This window comes from Entelurus aequoreus, linkage group LG11, assembly GCF_033978785.1.
Source record: "Entelurus aequoreus isolate RoL-2023_Sb linkage group LG11, RoL_Eaeq_v1.1, whole genome shotgun sequence".
NCBI lineage: Eukaryota > Metazoa > Chordata > Actinopteri > Syngnathiformes > Syngnathidae > Entelurus > Entelurus aequoreus.
This window is the reverse complement of record NC_084741.1, coordinates 75,064,068-75,090,517: the sequence shown is the minus strand read 5'-3', so window position 1 is coordinate 75,090,517 and position 26,450 is coordinate 75,064,068. Positions and strand designations below refer to the sequence as shown.

Below are 26,450 nucleotides of genomic sequence, written 5' to 3'. Positions count from 1 at the left end.
AACAATGACTTGTGTGTTGTTTGGGAATAGTTAATAGTTATTATGTGCAGTAAAACTTTGAACTCAACTCACCTTAATGTGTGTTCTTAAATGTGTGTTCCACGTCTCCCATGTCGAGAGCAGTTTTGATTTGGGCTTACAAGGTAAACAAATTAAAATGAATGTTTTGGGCATTGTTTTATCCAAACGCACACATTTGTCCAAATGAGGCCAATTAGACTCATTGTGGGTTCCAGGGCGTTGTCTACATCGCTAAAAGAAAAATCAAAGAAAGATAATCCCTCTGCAATCTTCCACTAGGATTTTTTTATTTTTTTTTTACTAATTGCCCGCTTGAATATTCCCTCTTCTGTTCTCCGACTCCATTGTCGTCATTTGGGATGTGCGTGTCTGCTGTGATTTATTTTCCTGGTTCTATGAACTGCCCTATCTTGCCTCTAATTGGCCTGTCCGTCATTTTTTGCCTTAATCTTAACCAATCGTGACTCATCATAGTAAACCAACCAATCATCATGGATTTTCTTACACGTAAACCAATCATCATTGATTTTTCCCGTATATTTTTGTCCCCTGCCTGTGGAGTTGCACTAGTCCATTTCTATATTTCTTTTCTCTTTCTCTTCTCCCTCGCTCTTCTTTTGTAGCTTGTACTTTGTAGCTGAGCAACTCGCTACATGGGTCTAAAAATAGCTAAGCTACAGAAAATGCTTCTCTTTTAAAAAGTAGCAAAGTTACTGCCAAGATACTGGCAAATGTAGTTAAGCTATGTAGCTTCGCTACTTGTAACAAGCTACTGTCCAACACTGGTATAGACTAGGGTGAGTAGTCTTTGCCATTAAGCTGAATCTAGTCTTTTGTTGTGCCCTAAAAAGTGTCTATACTGTGAGTGTTATACTTATTACACACCAGCTGTTTGATTCGAACGTGCATCGTCGTTGTAGTTTTCATGACTACATTTGGAGGTGTTGAAATGGCCATCTCCAAGGTGGGGAAGAGATCTTGCCCCAAGTGGAGGAGTTAATGTACCTCGGAGTCTTGTTGACGAGTGAGGGAAGAGTGGATCGTGAGATCGACAGGCGGATCGGTGCGGCGTCTTTAGTAATGCGGACGCTGTATCGATCCGTTGTGGTGAAGAAGGAGCTGAGCCGGAAGGCAAAGCTCTCAATTTACCCGTCGATCTACGTTCCCATCCTCACCTATGGTCATGAGCTTTGTTATGACCGAAAGGACAAGATCAAGGGTACAAGTGGCCGAAATTAGTTTCCTCCGCAGGGTGGTGGGGCTCTCCCTTAGAGACAGGGTGAGAAGCTCTGTCATCCGGGAGGAGCTCAGAGTAAAGCCGCTGCTCCTCCACATCGAGAGAAGCCAGATGAGATGGTTCGGGCATCTGGTCAGGATGCCACCCGAACGCCTCCCTAGGGAGGTGTTTAGGGCACGTCCGACCGGTAGGAGGCCACGGGGAAGACCCAGGACACGTTGGGAAGACTATGTCTCCCGGCTGGCCTGGGAACGCCTCGGGATCCCTCGGGAAGAGCTGGACGAAGTGGCTGGGGAGATGGAAGTCTGGGCTTCTCTGCTTAGACCTTGGATAGTGGAAGAAAATGGATGGATGGATGGATGAAATGGCCATGTAAAATCGCTAATTCTAATCAGTAGTATGGTTATGGCACATCAAATGTAAATTAGCATTGAAATAGCACATTTTTAAAAGTGGAGCCTGACTTTACACTTGAGCGTTTTCTAACAGGCATACTTGTTCTGTTGGCATTGAAATGTATAACATTACTTAGAGGCAGTCCGACTGAGTCCGCATTGAGTGTTGCTGTAGTGATTGTCTGCAACAAGACTTGACATCAAATTCAACAACCTTATCGAAATATGGCACCGTTTAATTTTATGTGAATCGATAACTGGTAGTATCAACATAATTCAGTTGCTGCTTAAAACGTACGGAATTTGGTACCCATCCTTAAACGAGTCATGGTTCACTGTGCTCGGCGAGAAAACTTTATATTTCATTATTATTTAAATGCAGTTTGAATGTGAAAAGCTTTGACAGGCCCTTTGTTTTGTAATTATTGGATTTCATTTCAATATATAGTTTGGGGGTGAATTAGAGATGCTGCTGCCAGTATGAAAGCTGTCATTTATAAAGGTATTAAAATAAACACAATAAAACAGATTATCTCTGAAAGACTTGATTGCCAAATTGTTTTTTTCCCCTTTGTTTCCCGTTTCCACCGTGACGTCTGCACAAGAAATGAAACTTCATTCAGTATTGCATAAAATGGATTGTTGCAAAGTGTTGAAGATTGTTAAACCCAAAGCCCTTATTTCCCCAACAAAGGGAAGCGAAGAATGTCACCACCCACACGATGCAGAGACAGCAATACAGTCCTGTGGCACGAGGACACCAAAACAATAATGTGTTGTGTGGACATGACGTTCATAGGCACAGGTTGCATTTTTCATTTGCAGTTTTTTTTGGTACATAGTGACGCCTCCCAACAGGGGATCATACAGAACCGAAAATGTTCAAAATGCACACAGGTGTTGTGTTGATGAAGAGCAGCACATCTTTAGATGTTTCAGAGTGAGGTCTTTCACGGCTAGACGAACTCATCTGTTGGTTTCATGTGCGTTAAGGCTTTATAAATAAAGTTGGTATAGTATGGTACGGTATTAAAGGGTAGCGCGATATAAGCAATGTAAATGATACACATTTGGCCGATGATAAAGCTTTTAATATTATCGTTATCAGAATCCGCTTTATTGGTGGGGTATGTTTAACACACAAGGAATTTGACTTGGTAGACTGTTGTCTCTTTGTTCAATGTAAGTAATAAAGAAAAAAAACGCAACAACTTCGATAAAGTATATCGTGATAATGCATGTTGGTGACATATTTTACTTGTGTTCTGCATATTTGACAACGACAAGCAAACACATGTGTCCTCAATGCACTGTAGCATTTTCGCTAACGAACTAGCAGCTAACATCAGTGCAAAGCTACTTTTAAGCCACACTAGTCCTCGATTTCATGGTGGCAAATAAACTAGGTTTCTTCCAAGTATTACTGGAGGACGAGGAATAGCTACACATGCTACACTACATATTGTAGGAGGATACAATAAGCCATGCTAACCACTAACCGCTAAGGCAGACCTCTTGAATGTTAGCAAAAGTGGGTGGCTCGAAACAGACATGGACAGTAACAATAGCAAGTATAATACCTGTATTTGGTCGATACTTCAATAATTAGCTCGATTATTGTATTATTACAAAATCCATGGTCGCTTTTTTTATTGTTTACTAACTTAGGAAATAAGTCCTTGGACAGAGGAGGAATTGATTTTTGAAGCAGCCAAAAATAGTTAAATGATATTGTTACTTAGACTTAGACTTAGACTTCCTTTTTATTGTCATTCAAATTTGAACTTTACAGTACAGATAAGAACGAAATTTCGGCATCCTGTGTTTTTGTCTAATTAATATTATTTGTATGATTTTGATAAATAATTGAATCATTCAATGATCTTGAAAAGTTGAAGTATCAGCATTGGTATGACCAATACTCCCCATGTTACTACTTGGCATTGGATCAATACCCACATTTGTAGTATTGCCCAAAACTGATGTAAAGTATGCAAACAACAAAAGAATAAGTGCTTTTACATTTTAACAGAAATGTAGATTGCAGCTATTAACAATAAATTAGCAAGTAGATTAATAATAGTTTTGAGGAAAATAATACAACCAGAAATTATGCAATATGTTACTGCATAAATCAGCAGCCAAATTAGGAGCCCTTGTAACCCCTCTTACAATAATTATAGTCTCATTAAATACCAAATAATATATTTTGATATATATCGTTATCGCAAGAGACTGCGATATATATATCGAGATATAGATTTTAGGCCATATCGACATCCCTAATGTGAGTGTTTCAACCCAACACAAGACTGACATAGATATTTAATGGATCTATGAATACACATGCAGAAAATACTTAGGTGACAGCGCTAACCACTGTATTGCTCTGCTGCCTGTCCTATTTTTATAAGAAATGATTGAACAGATTTGGCAAATAACTACATTTGCATGATTTCTTTGCAAACGCCAAGCTTCGTATTGCTTCTTCGGTCTGTATTGTGCAGAGATAACCAAACAAATGCAGCAGAGTTCAGCATCAGGTCACGGAACTGGATTCATTTTGGAGAGGCAGGCCTTTTGTGAAATGTAGGACAAATGCGAAGGACTTGTAGAGCTGCTCTTGAGCCATTACAAAACGTGTGTCTGATACATTGCTGAGCCGTAGGCAAGTGGCTGAAGATGTTTCTTAAACCTCAGCATTAAGAGGTAGAACACAGGTGTCAAACTCCAGATCTACACCTTTATACAGAAATATACACCTTATTTACTACAATGTGTGGTGCTATGTAAAGTATCCAAACGTAGCTAGGATTTTATCAGCTTTATTATTCAGCTTCAGCATAACACTTGACACTGAGACCTCCAACTGAACATAGCCAAAAACGACACCCGACTCATCGCGCATCTTGATGACGTCACTCATATTACTACGCCTTGTAATCCACAGAAAATATAGTTCCATAAACACAATTAACAATGGGGCCCACAGTGATATTGATAGATGCTTTGTACTAACCATTCTTACTATAATAGAGTCAGATTACCAACAAAAGTAGCAATACCAAATTTTCTGGACTATAATCCGCAAATATTTTCCCAAGATTTGAACCCTGCTGTTTATACAAAGGTGCGGTTAATCTATGGATGTGTCTTCGCTAACGGCCATTATGTTTTGTATACAAAAAACGTACATAGTATTAACATCGACACAGAGACTGTGTTATTGTCAGTGTTGGGTTAGTTACTGAAAACCAGTAACTAGTTACAATTACTAGTTACTTTATTTCAAAAGTAACTCAGTTACTAACTCAGTTACTTACACCAAAAAGTAATGCGTTACTGTGAAAAGTAACTATTTAGTTACTTCTTTTTTTTCCCCCTTTTTTTTTTAAGGCTCCCATTAATGCCCTTTTAGCCTTCATTTCAGTACTGTTATTGCACTGGAGAATAATACAATGTGTTGATCAACTTGACATGCATTTGCATCACTGAACTCTGCTAAGCAATGTAGTCTACATACAACACACAAACAATGTGGTCTACATACAACACACAAACAATGTGGTCTACATACAACACACAAAAAATGTGGTCTACATACAATACACAAACAATGTGGTCTACATACAACACACAAACAATGTGCTCTACATACAACACACAAAGACAAATATATGTTTCAAAGGGCCAATTTATTTCAGGCCAGAACAAATTGACAACACTATTTTAAATAGCTGCAACATAATGGCACTTTAACTTTAACTTTAAGTAGATAGGATCTTTGATCCAAGACACAACTTACATTTAACTAAAATGTTATTTTCTTTGTGCTCGACAAAAGAAAAGTAGTGAGAATGTTAAGACACTCGACTTCTGCCTTCACCATGATGTCATGTTAGTTGTTATGAGAGTAGCGTATGTGTGTGTGTGTGGCCCTTTAAAATATGACAGCATGTGGGTGAGTGACGTCAGTGAGTGAGTGGGCGAGAGAAGTGAGGGAGCGGCGACAGTGAGTGCGTGCAGGTTCTCTAGCTTGGTGGATGGCTGCGTCCAATAAAGTCACAAAGTTGCAACAAACCGCCGGGCTCGTCATTCACCCTCAGCTGTAAAGACCCTCTTCCGGGTAAAGTGAAGGTTGTTAGTACATATACGTCTCCCCTGCGCCCCTCGACTACGGTATGAGAGCCCCCCCCCACCCCCACCCACACAAAGCGCCTCTTCTTTTCCACCGGAGCGCTGCAATAAAACACACTCAGATCTTCAGTATCTAGCCGATACTACATAAAAAATAACGTAAAATAACGCAGTAACGCATCATGTAGTAACGGTAACTGAGTTACTGAATATAAAAAATGACGCGTTAGATTACTAGTTACCGCTGAAACTAACGGTGTTACAGTAACGCGTTACTCAGTCCCAACACTGGTTATTGTTTGTGCTATGGCGCCATCTTTCACTCACTGCAGGTGCTGCGTGTTTAAAGTCTCCAGCATTTCCTTCTATTTCATACCTTGAGCCGGAAGTATAAGTGCCATTCCATCTACTAGTCGTCCATAGCGTTTGTACTCCTTTTGTTTCTTCGTTCATCAAGGGAGGGCGGTGTGGTGCAGAAGGTACAGCGGCCATGCCAGCAACTTGAGGGTTCCAGGCTCGATTTCAGCTTTCCCAATCCTCGTCATCTCCGTTGTGTCCTTGGGCAAGACACTTCACCCTTGCTCCCGATGGGTTATGGTTAGCGCCTTACATAGATTACGCAAAGTGTATGTTGAAATAGTGTGAAAGCACTGTGAGTACCATAAGGTAAAAAAACGCTATACAAGTATAACCCATGTATCACTCCAAGTAACATTTGCACGTTTTACAATATAACTAAAACTAGTCATACTTACTAAACCGTCACATTTTTTAAGAGAAGTGTTTTCATGCATATTTGTGTGTGCTGTCGTAATGTAATCAAGCTTGCGTCGTTAGCCTTAGCTAAAATGCTGACACGTTAACAAGTGTCTGTGTTAGTATTATAAACTTACAATGGCATTCTTTTTGTATTGTTTCCGTTTCACAAATTCCTCAGTAAATTCACCAAAATGTCACAGTGGAGTTATTGAGTCTGTTTAGCAAGCTAGCCTTCACAGTTAAAGGCCTACTGAAATGATTTTTTTTTTATTTAAACGGGGATAGCAGATGCATTCTACTTGATCATTTTGCGTTATTGCCATATTTTTGCTGAAAGAATTTAGTAGAGAACAGTGGAGGCTGGTGACTTCCAGAATTGAGGAGGCCATTTTTTTCCGCTTGCTCACTTCACTCGCGATGGAATGTTCCCTGTTCTCATATCTGTCTTTGTGCTGGCCAAAGGCATACTATTTGGAGTGTAAGCTACAGTCAGAAAGTTCTTGCTGATGCAATTCATTGTGCAGAGCTTAGCCTTGTGCCTTCCTGAAGAAATTACATTGCTGTAAGTCTATGAGCCTGCCTGATAATTAAGCTGAGAAATGACATTTGGATGTTATATAAACGCCAAGTGAACATGTGTAAAAGGCAGGAATTTTAATTATGTAGTTAAAAACAATTTTGTTTAGCTTACATTTTTCATTCTTCTACAGCTTCAACATGTAATCACCAATTTAATCAAGTTTAGCATATAAAAAAGATAAGATAACACTTTCTTTATCATATGTAGTTTTATTCAATATATTTAATATAAAATATGTAAAAATATGGTTCCAGTTGGCTTTATCTGCTGAGAAACACAGACAAAATGGAGTGTTATTACTACTGAGAACTAGTGGTGTAACACTGGTAGAGACATCTAATTAGTTCAACTCACATCTGGTTTAGCTGAGGGGCGGCATGCTCTCTCCTGGACTCCACTCCACAGGTTGGTGCTGGCTTCAGATCTCAAATTGCGCCAGAATCTCGCCGATTTCCGAGGTCGTTTTAAGCAAAAGTATTTGGCTATATGAGCTATAAACTTCACGGATGATAGCCAGGGGTGTTCTCTAAATTTCCTGAAAAGCACAAGTTGATAGGACACTCGTAGCCACTATGGCGAGTGTTTGTTTGACTGAAGTGGCTGGCGAATTCTCAAAATGGCTTCTGTGTTGATTAGGAAAGGAAAGGATTGATTCCAAATGAACCAGTAGCATGTGATTGGACGAACAAAATGTCAATCTTTCAGCCCTGGACACAATGCATGGTGAGGCCAGGCCTCCGTTGCCCACCCATTTTCAGTGATCTGGCCAATCACATATTGGCATGAAAAAGCATGCATTACATTGACTTCTATGAGAAGCTAATTTCCTAGGGGAGGCCTGGCCTCCCTTAATACAAACTGATAGGGAAATCTGGCCTGTTGCTTTACAATTGCAATATTGGGTTTTAGCCATGGGAACATTTAGATTTATGAACAAAACTAAAATAATATGAATATAAAAAATAAAAAATATGTTTTTTGTTAAAATAAATAAATAAAATAAATATATTTATTGTTTTTTTTAAATCTCTCTCTTCTCTCAAATTATTGGGGAGGCAAGGCCTCCTCCACCTCTATGGAGGAGCCTCCACTGGTAGAGAACATCGACGATAAAGTTCGCAACTTTTGGTCGCTGATAAAAAAAGCCTTGCCTGTACCGGAAGTAGCGTGACGTTGCAGGTTGAAGGGCTCCTCACATTTCCCCATTGTTTACACCAGCAGCGAGAGCGATTCGGACCGAGAAAGCGACGATTACCCCATTAATTTGAGCGAGGATGAAAGGTTCGTGGATGAGGAACGTGACAGTGAAGGACTAGAGTGCAGTGCAGGACGTATCTTTTTTTCGCTCTGACCGTAACTTAGGTAAAAGGGCTCATTGGATTCCACACTTTCTCCTATTTTCTATTGTGGATCACGGATTTGTATTTTAAACCACCTCAGATACTATATCCTCTTGAAAATGAGAGTCGAGAATGCGAAATGGACATTCACAGTGACTTTTATCTCCACGACAATACATCGGTGAAGCACTTTAGCTACGGAGCTAACGTGATAGCATCATGCTTAAATGCAGATAGAAACAAAAGAAATAAGCCCCTGACTGGAAGGATAGACAGAAGATCAACAATACTACTATCAGGAGACACCGAACCAAACACTGGACATGTAACTACATTGTTAATGCTGTGCCGCCTGTCGAAGCCTAGCAATGCTGTTGCTAACGACGCCATTGAAGCTAACTTAGCTACGGGACCTCGTCAGAGCTATGATAAAAACATTAGCGCTCCACCTACGCCAGCCCTCATCTGCTCATCAACACCCGTGCTCACCTGCGTTCCAGCGATCGACGGCGCGACGAAGGACTTCACCCGATCATCGACGCGGTCGGCGGCTAGCGTCGGATAGCGCGTCTGCTATCCAACTCAAAGTCCTCCTGGTTGTGTTGCTGCAGCCAGCATATATACACCGATCCCACCAACAGCTTTCTTCTTTGCAGTCTCCATTGTTCATTAAACAAATTGCAAACGATTCACCAACACAGATGTCCAGAATACTGTGGAATTTTGCGATGAAAACAGAGCTGTTTGTATTGTGATACAATGTTATACAATGAAACTTACGTTTCAACCATTGACGTCACGCGCAAACGTCATCATACATAGACGTTTTCAACCGGAAGTTCCCCGGGAAATTTAAAATTGCACTTTATAAGTTAACCCGGCCTTATTGGCATGTGTTGCAATGTTAAGATTTCATCATTGATATATAATCTATCAGACTGCGTGGTCAGTAGTAGTGGGTTTCAGTAGGCCTTTAAGGGGTCCATTACAGGGACTTTTCTGTTTTGTTTGATCGGCGGTTTCACTGTGGTGTTACAGGCATCGTCTGAAAACAATTAAGGTATGTAAATATTTCCAAAATCTTTTTGTGTAAACAACTTATTTCACAACGTATAAATGTACACCTTATAATTTGGTCCGGCTAATAGGCTTTACATAAAAAAACAAAAACAATTCAATGGCCGCGGCTTACACACCGGTGCGCGCCATAGTCCGAAATACACTTTAATTTATTGTACATGACTAAAAACGACACGGCTTTACCTATTAAACCTTATCTAAATAAAATAACCCATAAAAGATGCATATTAATATACAGCAGACCTGGGCATTCTGCGGCCCGTGGGCCGCATCCGGCCCTTTGTACGTCCCTGTCCGGCCCGCGTGAGGCCAATCAAAAATTACAAAATAAATTTCAAAAAGTATCTATCTCGAGTGTGCAATACAACGGTGCTGCTTTTGTTTTGAAAAGCGTTATTTGTATTACTTCCGTGTGGACGTATGCTCATGCGCGCAGTGGCAATCACAAATTACAAAATAAATGTAAAAAAAACATCTATGTCGTGCGTGCAATACAACTGTGCTGCTTTTATTTTAAAAAGTGTTATTAATGGGCGTATGTCCGTGTGTAACCTGTGAGTGAAGGCGCACAGCGACAAGTGATGCCCGGTTACCCCCGAGACGCTAAAAAGAGAAAAGTTGATGATGAATGGCGTGTTTTCAACAAGACATGGACTGCCAAGTAAAGGTAAAGCCGTGTGCTTAATTTGTGTTACACATGTTGCTGTGTTTAAAGAATACAGTGTAACGACCTGCTGAAGTTGATGTTGTGTTCTTGAGTTGCGGAAGGAGTGAGGATAGACGTGTGTTTGGAAGGAACAGATAAGTTGAGCTGTGTTAGTCTAGGTTGCTCAATTAAAGTTTAAAAAGAGCGTCAGACTTGGTGTGCACTTCTTTTGGACGCTACAATTGGTGTCAGAAGTAAATATTTGCGCATATTGTCGCTGCCTGTGTGCTCAGCCTGCTACGTCATCGGGAGGTACGTGCCACGTTGTTTCCTGGTGACTTTGTCAAGATGGAACGGGAGGGAAAGGACATTGAGTGGGGACTTAAGTTGCCGGCAGCACTGCAGATGTCTGTGTGAATCCAGGACGTGAGGAGATCGCCACAAAGAGAGAGAGAGAGAAAGGGAGGAAGGACAGAGGCAGCGTCTACAGGTGCAGCGCACGCTGCTTGGCATGGAAGAATTCCGCCCTCAATGAAGACTCCCAGGTTTGATGGCAAGGCGAACTGGGAGGCATTTCATCCCACTTCCGACACCAATTGTAGCGTCCGGAAGAAGTGCACACCAAGTCTGATGCTCTTTTTAAACTTTTATTGAGCAACCTATACTAACACAGCTCAACTTATCTCGTTCTTTCCACACGCATGTCTATCCTCACTCCTCATTTCCACAACAGCAACGCTTCCTCCTTCTTCGCCAATCACCTTACAGGCGTGCTACGTTCACAACAAAGAGGATGCAGGATAAAGTGACAGAAATTGAAATGTTTGCATTGTATTATACATCAGGAAGTGTTGTGTAAGAAAGTGTTAAAAATAAAACCATCAAAAGCCATCTGCTTTTGTATAAAGACAAGTTAGGTTAAATGAAAATATTGTTATTATTATTATTTATCTTATGGTATATCAAAAATAATTTGAGCAAAATTGAATTGAAATATTGTTGGTGTGGCCCTCCAGCAGTGCTCGGGTTGCTCTTGCGGCCCCCGGTAAAAATTAATTGCCCACCCCTAATATACAGTCAAAAATGATAATTGTAATCACAACAATGCATGATAGGAAACACTTGCTCTTCAGACGCATGTTCAAACCTCCCAAATCTTACGGATTTTCTGCGAAAGACTCCCGGAAATGTCCCTTGTACATCCTGACTAAAGTTACAAATCTCCCAAACTCTGCTCTTTTTGACTGCATATAAAATAATATAGCTTTTACTCAGGTGTTAAACGGATGACGAGGAAGTAATTGACTAAGAACTACTTCATTGAAACGAGCCTAAATAATCTCCACAGCTGTCTCAGTGTGCACACAAAGCAGCTTTCTCCCGCAGTATCTCTCCCTCTGTTTTTCTGGTGCTTACCAAGCAAGAACGAATAAACACAAACGCAGATATTTTTAATTCAGAAAAGTTCAAATAATAATGTTCAGTCCGCGACTACTGAATTTCAGGCCCCTGAGCAATTGAGTTTCACACCCCTAACAACACATAATAATGACAATACTGTATCGAACGGAGAAAAGAATGTTAATGCAACTGAAACTCCTGTGAAGATTTAGTTGTTATAATTACCATCTAATTTACGCTTAAAACACCTGCACCTGTTGGTGTTACAGACAACCGCATAGTTCACGGTACTGAGATGCAAAAGGTGTGGAGATTGCATGTTAAACATGAGCATCTCTTTAGTCTCATCTTAAATAAGCACATTATAATGCACTTAAACACATACTTAACAGCTGTAATATGGTGGTCATATGTTGTTTCTGTGCAGGGCCGAAGCAGAATTGTATTTAGTGTCCACCCCGTTACATTTTTACACAGTTTATTATTCATGTGAATTTGAGTTGAGCCTTAATTTGGCTTAATTTGACTCAACACGGGGAACCTTACCTGGCCCGGACACCGAAAGGATTGACAGATTGATGGCTTAGCAGAATTGTATTTAGTGTCCACCCCGTTACATTTTTACACAGTTTATTATTCATGTGAATTTTAAAATAATAATATTTTAAATACAAACTTGATGCACACACCCAACATGTAAACAGTTAAACCCATTGAAACGTATTGAAATTCACTGAACTGGCAGAGTAGTATTATAAAAAATACATATATGTTTATAAGACATAGAAAATGTCTACCAAACAACATTCAAAACCGATTTGTAAAAATAGAACATAATTGTAATTTAAAAGGACCTGAGATTTAAAAATAAACAACTAGTTTTAGAACAGTGATAATGGAAATCAAAATGTCAATTTATGAAACAAACTTGCCAGTTGAGCAAAACAATGTAAATATCTCTCTGTATTTAGAAAATGTAAATATCATGAAGAAAATATCTGACTTTGAGACAGAAATAAGAAATATGGGCTCATAGTCTTCTGAGTTAAATAGCTAATGTTGTATGTGTGTGACTAGGGTGGTCCTTTAATTCATAATTTATTTTAATGTCATATCAATTATTTTTCTTTGGTATTGAGTGATTCGAATGAAAACGGAAATTGAAAAGTTTTGTACTAATTTAAATGTATGGGAAAGTAAATCACAAATTGAACATTTAAATAATGTTCCTGGCACATAACTGGCTAGGTTTTGATGTCAGTCTGTTTAACAGCCAAGCACTAACACTGTGCGCCAGGGGGGCAATGAGAATTACTCTTAACAATGTCATAGCAGGAAAGGGCTTGGAATATGTTTGCTGTAAAAATGTCAAAAGAAGCGCCCTATCATTATTTGCGCATAAGAAAGGGCGGCCTTGTTTCTATGCCAAGCTCATGTCCTCTGATGCCTTCTCCAATGCTGCCGCCCTTGACTGGCATTCTAGCATGCATGCTGATGTTTCCCTTTCTGATACCTAGCTCAATGGGTCCTTTTAGGCTGAATGTAGGCTGAAAACTGATTCTTCCTAGGCTCAGCAGGCATTTTCTTTTGGTTCGAGCTAAGTCTTTTGGGTGAGGCAGTACATCATACTCTAGGAATGTGTTAACTGTGCAGTCAGGATTTTTTTTTTTTTTTTGGAGAAACATATTCCAACTGAGTTCAGACATTTTATTCTTGAGGATTCATTTATTTTCTTTTGGTTTTTTTCTTGCTTTGAGCACTGACAAGGAAGTTGTGTTTGTATCTGCATCCATGGTCATACAGTATGTCATGTTGCTACTGTACTTATTCTGTGACCCACTATTATAGTCTAACTAAGAACATTTTAATTTTGAAATAAAAACAGCCTTTTAAAACATTTATGCCATATTTTTAAACATAAATACATATACAGTATATGCAAAAATGTAAGAAGGCCATTTTAAGAAATCTATGAGGAGGAATAAGATAACTTCATGTTTAAAAATCAATGAAGTAAAACTAATAGTTCACATATTTAAAACAAATATGCCTAAAAAATATTTTTTACACATTTTTATTACATTTATATTTTTTTTACCAGCTACCCACAACTCAAACAGAACAAGTCTGCAACCCAATTTTAGGTCCTGATACATTTGAATTGATACAGTACCAATTCCCGGTACTTGAGAATAGATACCTGCACATTTCCGGTACTTTTGTGCCTGTTAAATGTGTTTGATAACGGTTTTATAATTAAATCTATTTTTTTATTAAATATTTAAAAATGAAGTTATTCTGGTAACTGTGCTGTCTAGTTGTTGTATCTTGTTTTCTAATTACACTTCTGAGTCGTATTTGCAAGTATTATAGACTTTGCATGCAGTTGCAATTCCAAGACATTAGATGGCAGTAGTGTTTAGGCTACAGTGTGTTGCCTAGGTAGGAAGTAGTCTTTGCAAGTATTTTCTTTTGTGGAGTCCTAAAAAGCGTTCATACTGTAAGTACCGTACTTATTACAAACAAGCCGTTTGTTCGTCACATCCTCGTTGTAGTTTTAATTACCATATTTGGAGGTGTTGAAATTGCCATGTAAAATTGCTAATCGATAGCATATCTATACCATATCCAATGTAAATTAACATTGTTTACTACTGCATTCTTCTTGCTTTGTTGGCATAGACCAGTGGTTCTCACACTTTTTTCATCAAGTAACGCCACAGAAAACACTTGGCTCTCCAAGTGCCACCATAATGACTTAACATTGAAATACAGTAGCGTAGTAGGCCTAGGTATTAAAAACAAGACAGGTGTATTTACTATTTTGCCCACTGTAACATTACACACAGTTTGAACAGTAGCACTGTGATAACGACTCAAGTCACATTACAATATTCAATTAAGTGATTATTTGGTGTACCACTACATCGAGCCCGCATACCACTAGTGTTACCAGTACCACAGTTAGAGAATCACTGGCATAGACAATTGTAATATTATCTAGAGGCAGTCCGACTGAGTTCCCTCGTGCAGCAAAGGTATCGAAATATGACACTGTTTCATTTTACGATACCCGGAAGTACCTATGGAATTCGGTTGGTACCTATAAAAGTACTGAACTCGGTACCCAACCCTTCATGTGAGAGTGTTTTTCCCCCACATATTTAGATTGTAAATATTTACTGTATTTTATGTAACATTGCAATTGTCAGACCATTTTTTTTTTTAACCAAGAATTCTCAATGGATCATTCTGTATCATGCTACTGTGCAGTTAGCGCTAGTGGCTTTTTTGTAGCTGCAGATCAGAAGTATGAGGCAAGAATGTATCGTATTACTGGAAGCCACATTCATGGTCACCGTCCTGATAGCATCTGTGGCAGACATCTTTGTACAAATTATTCATCAACCATAATGAGCATTTTAACCTTCAAGCTTTAATGTCTCTCTCTTTTTCCATAGAGTGGTATGGCGCTGGCATATGATCCCACCTCGATGCAAAATGGGTAAGGTGGAACATTTTCTCCTCAGATTTACATATGTGTTGCCATCTTTTTTGCCCGTGTACCTGCTAATGATGCTTTGTGAAACTTGTGCGCTTTTCAATAGCACACCTGGCCAGATGCTCGTATCGCACATAAGCCTCTTGTCAGCACATCTCGCACTTCCACGTGCATACGAATGTATGAAACACAAATGTGCGAGCATCGTCAGGCTCCCTTAAGGCACACTGTTTTCCTATTATCATAAAGACACTCATGTGCACTGCACATTTTCCCCATCTGGCCCTTTTTACAAAGCTGCTTCACACTGATTGTAAGCTCTAACTGCAAAGAGGAAAGAAAATGCGTAATCGAGAAAATCCATCCATCCATCTTTTTTATCTTCTACCTCTTAAATCCTTCTCTTCAAAAGCATGAGTATGTGTGTCCTTTGGTCGGTACTGTAGTATTGTAGTACTCTGCTGTAGTGGAAAAGTCCAAGGTCAAACAAAAAGCATTTTGGAAGACTATAAAAATGAATAAAACTGTAAAATAAGAATAAAAAGGTACAGTGTTAACCCTTTGAATCTCACTGAGGTTTGATCATGGGTGGCCCATTTTGGGCAAGGGCGCGCATAGATTGATTTCTTTATTGCAGGGATATTCATCTAAAAGTTTCGGGGTTTTTTTTGGGTGGGGGGGCACATTACCAGATACCTAACGACGGGGGGCCGGACATCTCCCTTCACCAGCATATTTTACAGTGGACATTTAATTTTGTTCTATTCATTTTTTTGTTTCTATTCATATTTTTAAGGACCTTGTACAAAAAAGATAGTCAAAGACCATCTCTATGGTATAGCACTCTAGTGTTTTTAACAATCTTCTGCAAAATCTCTCAGGTTTTTTTAACAGAACTTGCGGGCCACCAGTTGAATAGCCCAAATAATGAAAACAAGAGGACCTAAAATAGAAGCTTGAGGAACACTACTAGTATAACTCAGTGGTGTGCCGTCAGGGCCAGCAAGGCCTTCTCTGCTGGCCTAACATAACCAGAGGGGGCGGGTGCGTGGTTAAGGGCGGGGGCGTGCTTAAGAGGGGAGGAGTATATTTACAGCTAGAATTCACCAAGTCAAGTATTTCATATATATATACAGTGTATATATATATATACATGAAATACTTGACTTTCAGTGAATTCTAGCTATATATATATATATATATATATATACATATATATATATATATATATATATATATATATATATATATATATATATATATATATATATATATATATATATATATATATATATATATATATATATTTTATTATATATATATATATATATATATATATATAAATAAAAGAAATACTTCAATTTCAGTGTTCATTTATTTACACATATACACACACATAACACTCATCTACTCATTGTTGTATTTGAAAGTACAATGCTTTGCAGCCAGAAGCACAGCCTTTGAAGGAGCATAGGTGTGGGCAGCATCAGTGAAATTTATTTTGCAGGAAAGGAGTGAGTTAAGGGTTGAATTGTCCATCCTCGTTCTATTCTCTGTCACTATTTTTAAAAGTAGAAATAACACTAATTTCACTGTGTAACGTTGTTTTTTTTTAAATCATGCATTATTAAATTAATTATTAGTTTAATTAAAATCAAAACTTCGAATGTCATCCTTTATGCTTTCATGCTATTTACATACAGATATATATGCTGTTAAATGTAAATTTAGCATATTTAAACGATCAATAACAAGTTAGCGCAACAGTCTGACGTCACCTGGTATGCCCATTGGCGCCGCCTTGTGGTGCAGATAGCACACGACGCTTCAGAGTTCACGGGGAGGTCCTGTACTGCTGAAAGCCATCCAGTCGTATTGATTGATTGATTGAGACTTTTATTAGTAGGTTGCACAGTGAAGTACATATTCCATACAATTGACCACTAAATGGTAACACCCGAATAAGTTTTTCAACTTGTTTAAGTCGGGATCCACTTAAATTGATTCATGATACAGATATATTCTATCAGATATATACTATCATCATAATACAGTCATCACACAAGATAATCACATTGAATTATTTACATTATTTACAATCAGGGGTGTGGGGGGGTGGAGGATATGGACAGCAAGTAGTGGACATAGAGAGAGAGAGAGAGAGAGAGAGAGAGAGAGAGAGAGAGAGAGAGAGAGAGAGAGAGACAGAGAGAGAGAGACAGAGAGAGAGAGATCAGAAGGCATAAGAAAAAGTATCTGCACTTGATTGTTTACATTTGATTATTAGCAAACCGGGGAGGGTGTTAGTTTAGGGTTGTAGCTGCCTGGAGGTGAACATTTATTGCGGTTTTGAAGGAGGATAGAGATGCCCTTTCTTTTATACCTGTTGGGAGCGCATTCCACATTGATGTGGCATAGAAAGAGAATGAGTTAAGACCTTTGTTAGTTCGGAATCTGGGTTTAACGTGGTTAGTGGAGCTCCCCCTGGTGTTGTGGTTATGGCGGTCATTTACGTTAAGGAAGTAGTTTGACATGTACTTCAGTATCAGGGAGGTGTAGTGGATTTTATAGACTAGGCTCAGTGCAAGTTGTTTAACTCTGTCCTCCACCTTGAGCCAGCCCACTTTGGAGAAGTGGGTAGGAGTGAGGTGGGATCTGGGGTGGAGGTCTAGAAGTAACCTGACTAGCTTGTTCTGGGATGTTTGGAGTTTAGATTTGAGGGTTTTGGAGGTGCTAGGGTACCAGGAGGTGCATGCGTAATCGAAAAAGGGTTGAACGAGAGTTCCCGCCAGAATCCTCATGGTGCTTTTGTTGACCAGAGAGGAGATTCTGTAGAGAAATCGCGTTCGTTGGTTAACCTTTCTGATTACCTTGGTTGCCATTTTATCACAGGAAAGGTTAGCCTCTAGAATGGAACCTAGGTAGGTGACCTCATCTTTTCTGGTGATAACAATGTCACCCACTTTTATAGTGAAGTCATTGACTTTCTTAAGGTTGATGTGGGACCCAAACAGGATGGATTCCGTTTTACACAAGTGTATGGATAGCTTGTTGTCAGCGAGCCAGGTGCAAGTTCTACAGAGCTCAGCACTGAGGATTTTCTCCACCTGTGACTTGTCCTTGTCGGATACCAGCAGGGCAGAGTCATCCGCAAACAAAAACAATTCACAGTCGTATGCCGATGACAAGTCGTTTATGTATATTAGGAACATTAAAGGTCCCAATATACTGCCTTGTGGGACTCCACAGCTCACCGAGAGAGGGGGGGGACTAGATGTTATAGACTTAGACTTAGACTTCCTTTTTATTGTCATTCAAATTTGAACTGTACAGTACAGATAAGAACAAAATTGCGTTACATAAGCTCATGGTAGTGCAGGATAAAAAAAGCAATAAAGTGCATGTATAAATAAATAAATAGGTTACTGTACAGATAAATATATTGCACTTTTTCACATGCATCCACGTTTATGGATGTATGTTATATTGTCTTTTTTTCACGTTTTATAACGTGATTGGGCAGGCACGCTGTTTATATAGGCTGTCCTCACTCAGGTCCGCATGGAGCTGGAGGGGGCATGGCCTCCAGCTCCGCCTGAAAATCGGGAGATTTTTGGGAGAAAATTTGTCCCGGGAGGTTTTCGGGAGAGGCGCTGAATTTCGGGACTCTCCCGGAAAATCCGGGAGGGTTGGCAAGTATGCAGGAGGGTGTAAATGTGTTCTTGTATAGTATTTCTCCAGCAATGATCATGTGGTGACATCAATTACGGTATTTTGAGAAGTAATCATTTAAGTCGGAGATCACTGAAGGCCTAGGTGGGAAATGCACGGCCCGCCACTGGTATAACTACAGAAGTTGAACAAATGACTACTGACTGCATCTGAAGTAAACAAGTTACAGCAACGCCTTCGTGACATAAATCACATTACGGAGAAAAAACACAACTGCCAAAAAGGAGAGGACTTAAAGGGGTGCTTTGAGGAACATCTCAGTTATGTAAATCACAAGTTTGGATCAAAGTGTTCTGTTTCCTAGCAAGGTTAAAATGTCAATGTAAGGTTTTGCTTGTGAGTTTACAGTGGTCTAAGTTCCTCTCTACAACAGAAGCACTCTTGGGTTTTTAGGGATTTGCTGCAAAAATGTTTGTCTGAACTCGGGGGCCGGTATGGTGTCATTCCTGGACCTCCAGTTGAATAGCCCTGATTTATTGTCATTGTAAATAATATATACAATGAAATGTCATTTAAAGCACAAGGTGACACCCGTAAGAAGTATATCAAATGAATAAATACTAAGAAAAAAAACAATATTGCATTCATACTTCGCATCCATACTACACGCATGCAAGCAAACAGTGACGAAAAATATGCAGTGAGAAAAAATAAGCCATTTCCTTATTTATTTATTTTTTTAATTTTTTTTATCTTAGCAATGGTGTAAAGGATTGGTAATTGGGCAACAAATCTTCCTGAGGCAGGAGAGAAAAAAAGGAGACAAGTAATCTGACACCCTGCGTGTTTCTGCAATGATTGACAACATGCGGCATTTGACTAATCAGCGATCAGATGCAGGCAGACAGCCTGTTGGATGCAGGTGGAAAGAAGGTCTCAGAATAGAAAAACACACGAGGATGTAAACAAGATGAGGCTTGACATCTGTAAGAGGCTTGTTCCATTGCTGAAAGTATGTGTTCATTTTAATGTGTTCCTACTAATAAAGGTTGTAAACCAAAATGGCTTTTTTTTTATCTTGTATTAAAATTATGTTTAGGGCCCCAATTTGCCCAGGTAAAGTCCTGGGTATAATGAATGTTGGCACTTTAAATGTTAGGTGCAACTATTAACAAAGTGTTAGTGTTAGCACTTGTAGTGTGGTGGTCTTTGACCAATGATTTTTATAGTCAACTTTGATTTGTTAGATTTTACCTATAGTTGAACGTTGTTTTATTTGTTTTTTGTTTTTAGGACACAGCTAATGCGGATTCCCACAAATAAACAGATCTAATTTCCATCCATCCATCCATTTTCTACCGCTTATTCCCTTCGGGGTCGTGGGGGGCGCTGGAGCCCATCTCAGCTACAATCGGGCGGAAGGCGGGGTACACCCTGGACAAGTCGCCACCTCATCGCAGGGCCAACACAGATAGACAGACAACATTCACACTCACATTCACACACTAGGGCCAATTTAGTGTTGCCAATCAACCTATCCCCAGGTGCATGTCTTTGGAGGTGGGAGGAAGCCGGAGTACCCGGAGGGAACCCACGCAGTCACGGGGAGGACATGCAAACTCCACACAGAAAGATCCCGAGCCCGGGATTGAACTCAAGACTACTCAGGACCTTTGTATTGTGAGGCAGACGCACTAACCCCTCTGCCACCGTGCTGCCCCAGATCTAATTTGTGACCCAAAAAAAGGCTCATGTAAACAAATAAACACGGTTTGTAAGAGATTGGATGGTTTTGTGATATCTGGCAGAGCGCTGAGAAGACAATCAAACTATCTAGTGCTGGAGTAATCAAAAGAGCCATTTTACCACCTCTCCCACTGAAGAAAAATAGTATGTAGCCACAAAAATAAAACGTTTTATTTTATCTTTGTTTTTGTTTTTTTACAGGCAATTGAATCCGTCCATAAATATGTAAGCTTTATTTTTTTCTGAGAATATACTAATCCTCTTCCATCCATCTATGCATCCATCCTCTCGTCATCCTTACCAGACACACACACACACACACACACACACACACACACACACACACACACACACACACACACACACACATTTTCTTTTCCTTCCCTTCCTCATGCTTGTCCAATCTCCGGACTCAGCCTGTCCCCGTTCTTGGCCTCACAGACATCTTTATAGAACTCTCCCCGACGGAGGGAAGAGCGTTGTTTAATGTCGATTAGACGGCGAGATTGATAGTCAAATCAAACTCCTCCAAATCAGAATTTTCAAATATTCGACTACGACTAAGTAGGGCTGTCTTCAAGTTGAAGAGTTGACGATTCTATTCGAAGAAGTCTGGTTTGACTATCATTCTTGCAGCAAGTTAAATACCTGCTGAGGCCTTCTGCTTACAGCAGGTGTGTTGGGAGAATAGATTGATTGCGTTCATCAAGTCTTCTTCAAATATTAGTTAAATACTCTTGTGTGCAGACAAATAGTTTTTAGAGAGTAAGAGGTCATTCATATCTGCTTTCAATTTGGGCTGTTGCATATGCCATGCATTTCACGCCTCGGCCTTCAGTGATGTCCCACTTTAATAAATACCTCCCATAATACTATAATTTCTGTCACCACATGACCACGGCTGGAGAAATGCTATACAGAAACACTTGCGCACTGCCGAGTATTGAAACACCTCAATAGTGTACAAAATGTAAAAGTCAACAAACCAGCATCAGCTATTAAAACATATCTCTATGTGGTACTGTCAAAATTTAAGTAATTGTAAAAACAAATTGAAAAAATAAAGAAATAAAATATTTGAACTCAAAATTTGCAGTTCCCAACAGAAACCGTAAACTTCGGTTGATTTGCATAGCACTTCCTGCTTTCACAACTTGTGATTGGGATACTCACTCAGTACGTGTCCGTGCACTAAATTAGTCCAACTTCTCAAATAGTTCGGCCCTAAATAAGCCTACTACAGTCCGTGGAAACCCCTTAATCCGATCGTGTTCGGTTTTTGAAAAGTCAGACTAACACACATGGATTATGGGATTGGAAACCAGAACTCTCGAGGGGTGTGTGTGCGGCAGGAGAGGACCCTTAGTATCATGCATGTGCCAGTCTCAACATGCGGGATACAACCCGGAAGCAGATCCCATTCAATGAAAACATAGCAACAATTGCAATGAAGAGGTGAAAGTTTATTTCCTTCACAAATTAAAAGAACAAAACATTGTGAAGTGCATCGATGGTAGAAAAAAAGAAACAAAAAATTATTTAGAAAGTAGCTAAGGAAATGTAGAATGCTAGCTTAATTCGGACTCACGAACGAAATACAAATGAGATGAAATAGAATGAAGCAGGTACATCTAAGGTGAATAATGAAGCGTACACAAACCTCATCATGCTGCATTTTTGCAAGCCAAGCCACTTTTCGCACAACTGGGAAGATAGTTCAGAACAATGGCAACCTTCCTCTGGATATCTGTCGGGCCACGAACGGTCTTTTCCTTCAGATTTAAAACTCCTTCCATCAATCCAAAGAGCCTTTCGGATTAACTTTAAGACATTCAAAAGTTTTGTTTCCATGATTTTCGTCTGAAAATGTATTTGAAAAACGTATCCATCGGTTCTTCATTGCAACCGACATGCATCTGCCCTGCATCCGCCCAGATACATTCTTGGTAGTAGCGTCATGTTCGTAGCGCAATTCAAGATAATTTCTTGATGATGTCTGCTATTTAACATCACCATAGCCATTAGAGACATACAAACCCCGTTTCCATATGAGTTGGGAAATTGTGTTAGATGTAAATAATAAATACAAACAGAATACAATGATTTGCTAATCCTTTTCAACCCATATTCAACTGAATGCACTACAAAGACAAGATATTTGATGTTCAAACTCATAAACTTTTTTTTTTTGCAAATAATTAACTTAGAATTCCATGGCTGCAACTTGTGCCAAAATAGTTGGGAAAGGGCATGTTCACCACTGTGTTACATGGCCTTTCCTTTTAACAACACTCAGTAAACGTTTGGGAACTGAGGAGACACATTTTTTAAGCTTCTCAGGTGGAATTCTTTCCCATTCTTGCTTGATGTACAGCTTAAGTTGTTCAACAGTCCGGGGGTCTCCGTTGTGGTATTTTACACTGTAAAAATTTTCACCGTTTAATTACAGTAACCTACTGGTAGCTAATGGTTCCAATATAATACTGTTTTTCTACAGCACACATACTGTGATTTATCACTACAGTTTATTACTGTAAAAGGCATCACAGTACTGTGCTGTATCAAATATACGCTTCACAGCATAATACTGTCATCTGTTTAGCGGCATTACACTGTTATTTTAGTGTATCTACTGTAATATCCATGAACAGTTAATTACAGTAAAATAATTGTAAGCATTATAGACTGAGCTTTACAGTATAATGCCACTAGAAGTAAATGAGTTGAACTTTAAATGTTTCAAAATCAAAACCCCTGCAATCTGCTGGCATAAAAATGACTGGAGAAATGGCCTTGCAAGTTTATGCTTTTATTAACCAATTATTTTAAAATGCATCAAATACATTCAATGTACATTTAGTGCATTCTTCTTATTTTCAGTAAATCATTTTAACATTTAGAACATGTCAACTTAATTTCAAACTGGAGACAAATAACTGAACACGAGTCCAGTGTTTAGTTGTCGGCTACATAAAGCCCCACTCAAAGTCTGTGAGATTTTTTTATAAGGGTGGCTAAGTGAGGATTTACAGTTGCTGCCTTTTTCTGGACCAGCTTCCCAGTCTTCTTGGACATCACCTTTCCCTGGCTAGCCTTTGTTCCCCTCTCAGGGTTAACGCCAATGAATCGCCTAAAAAAGAGAGAAAGCATATTAGATATTCTGTTGTGATTGAAGATTACTTGCAGTCGATACAGAACTCCCCTCCCATTGTTAATTTAGGAATATGCACTGCACAAATATTCATATCAATTTTAGGATGTATGTGAGCCTATACCATAACCACAGCTGTAGATGAGTGAATGCTCTAAAACCCATTAAGACAAATTCAGAGAGGAAGACAATGCTAAAGCCTCCCCAATCCCTCTCTCTATTTATGTGTTTTCTCTCCATCTACGGGACCGTGTATTTACGCTGATGTTTCCTGCTTTCACCCATTTAACATATCGTTATCTGCTCATTACCTATCTTCTCTGCATCCTGGGGTCACACTGGTGCATCCTGCCTTTACCCATTCAACATATCTTTACCTGCACATTACCTACCTTCTCTGCATAGTGTGGTCACGCTGGTGCTTTCTGCCTTTACCCATTCAACATATCTTTACCTGCACATTACCTACCTTCTCTGTATCCTGGAGTCTAGCTGGTGTTTCCTGCCTTTACCCATTCAACATATCTTTACCTGCACATTACCTACCTTCCCTGCATCCTGGGATCACACTGGTGCTTCTTTCTTTCACCATACAACATATCTTCACCTGCACATTACCTACCTTGTCTGCATTGCCTCGACCACACCGGCGCTTCCTTCTTTCACCCATTCAACATACCCTCACCCACACATTACCTACCTTCTCTGTATAGTGGGGTCACGCTGGTGCTTCCTGCCTTTACCCATTCAACATATCTTCACCCGCACATTACCTACTTGCTCTGCATCCTCGGGTCACGCTGGTGCTTCCTGCCATCACCCAGTCAACATATCTTTACCTGCAAATGACCTACTTTTTCTGCATCCTGGGGTCAAACAGGTGCTTCCTTCTTTGACCCAGTCAACATATCTTTACCGGCACATTACCTACCTTCTCTGTATCCTAGAGTCAAACTGGTGCTTCGGTTCCTAATAAGAAGGTCCACAAAGGAACAGAAGAGTCATTGATTTAAAGCACAAAATTGGGGAAATGACAAGTCAAATTCCTAAACAGAGGTGAGAAAGGGGGCAAAATATCCTAACAGTATTTAACAGTATCAAGAGGATTTACCTTTGAACAAATTCCAATGTCCGAGCACCTTCCTCTTGGTATTCCAAGTTGAACACATAGTAGGTGGCAAGAAGGGCAGCAAGCCCTGAGATGAAGCCAGGTAGGATGCCTTCGCAGATGACATCACCTTCCATGCTGATCATCCAACGTTTTATTGTGACTTTGTCACCAGCAACTGGTACAGTCAAGAAATGCAGTTTATGTTTCTAAACAGTATCCAATATGGGTAACATTTTAAAGGTATTTGGAATGGCCACCTCACACCCAAGAATATATCGCTCTCTCTTTACTCTGTTTACATCTAGTCTCCTAAGGTGTACTGCTGCAAATCATTACTTTCCAATGTTCGGAATGACAAAAACAACAATGATACAAATACAGCAGCAGGAGAGCATAGTATACATACGTTTAGGACAAACAGACTTATGTTCTGCGCTCCATGAGACACTTACCCAGCAGTATCAGTCGTGGACTGGTCGGGAGGGTCGGTGTCCGCTCCACATCGGCTGCAGTGGCAGACATCTGGAGAAAAAATAGGTCACCATGATGACTTGTGACAAAATATAACATGACAGTTGGGAGCATAATTTAATTAAAATGTAAGAATACAATATTTCTGCATAATTTGGTGGGTAAGAGATTGAAAAACAATAACAAAAAAACATTGAATTTTAGAATATTTATAGTATTAATTTAGATGTTTGTATGCTTTTGTAGCTTAATAGTGCTAAACTTACATCTGCAAGGAGTATCAGTGCATCTCTTCTTTCATCAAAATAGGCCATCAACAGCTGGATGATACGAAGAGTCAACTCCCCATCTTCATCCACAGGAAGGGTAGACTGAGCATTATGGTTCTTAGCTTTAGGGCACACAGACTTATGTTCTGCGCTCCATGAGACACTTACCCAGCAGTATCAGTCGTGGACTGGTCGGGAGGGTCAGTGTCCGCTCCACATCGGCTGCAGTGGCAGACATCTGTAGAAAAAATAGGTCACCATGATGACTTGTGACAAAATATAACATGGCAGTTGGGAGCATCATTTAATTCAAATGTAAGAATACAATATGTCTGCATTTGTCCAAACCGTCTTTTTGTTCTGAGTGGTTTAGTTGTTCCTTCACGATTGATGTTCTCAATGCGTGTTTTCATTTGAGTGAGGAATGAAGTAAAACCTCCACTAATGATGGCACCTTCTGGTGTCATATCAGCAAAACTACATGGGTACTGCTTAACAATTTTTTGGCAGATTACGAGACACTCACTGCGCGTTGGATTAGCCTTATACCTTCTCATTTCATCCACAAGGATTCTAATCATTTGGCGTCGCTTGTCAGGAGCAGGTCTCCTGCTGTTGGCGATAGCTGATTGCACTTCAGCAGGCATTTTATCCAATGGGACTTGAAAGGTTTCATGCCATTTACTGGATATTATGTCGGGCTGGCTTACTCCACTCTGAGAACAAAGTTAAGTTCAAGTTAAAGTACCAATGATTGTCACACACACACTAGGTGTGGCGAAATTATTCTCTGCATTTGACCCATCACCCTTGATCACCCCCTGGGAGGTGAGGGGAGCAGTGGGGAGCAGTGGGCAGCAGCGGTGGCGGCGCCTGGTAATCATTTTTGGTGATTTAACCCCCAATTCCAACCCTTGATGCTGAGTGCCAAG

The 26,450-nt window shown here is 39.7% G+C and overlaps 1 protein-coding gene across 1 annotated transcript in view; it reads left to right on the top strand.

Moving 5' to 3' along the window:
• The window catches only part of LOC133660472 (RNA-binding motif, single-stranded-interacting protein 3-like), a 230,354-nt gene that overhangs the window by 141,679 nt on the left and 62,225 nt on the right, over window positions 1-26,450 (top strand). The window contains exon 5 of the mRNA XM_062063997.1: window positions 15,058-15,101. Coding sequence (XP_061919981.1) covers window positions 15,058-15,101 — 44 coding nt within the window. The remainder of the gene's footprint in view (window positions 1-15,057; window positions 15,102-26,450) is intronic.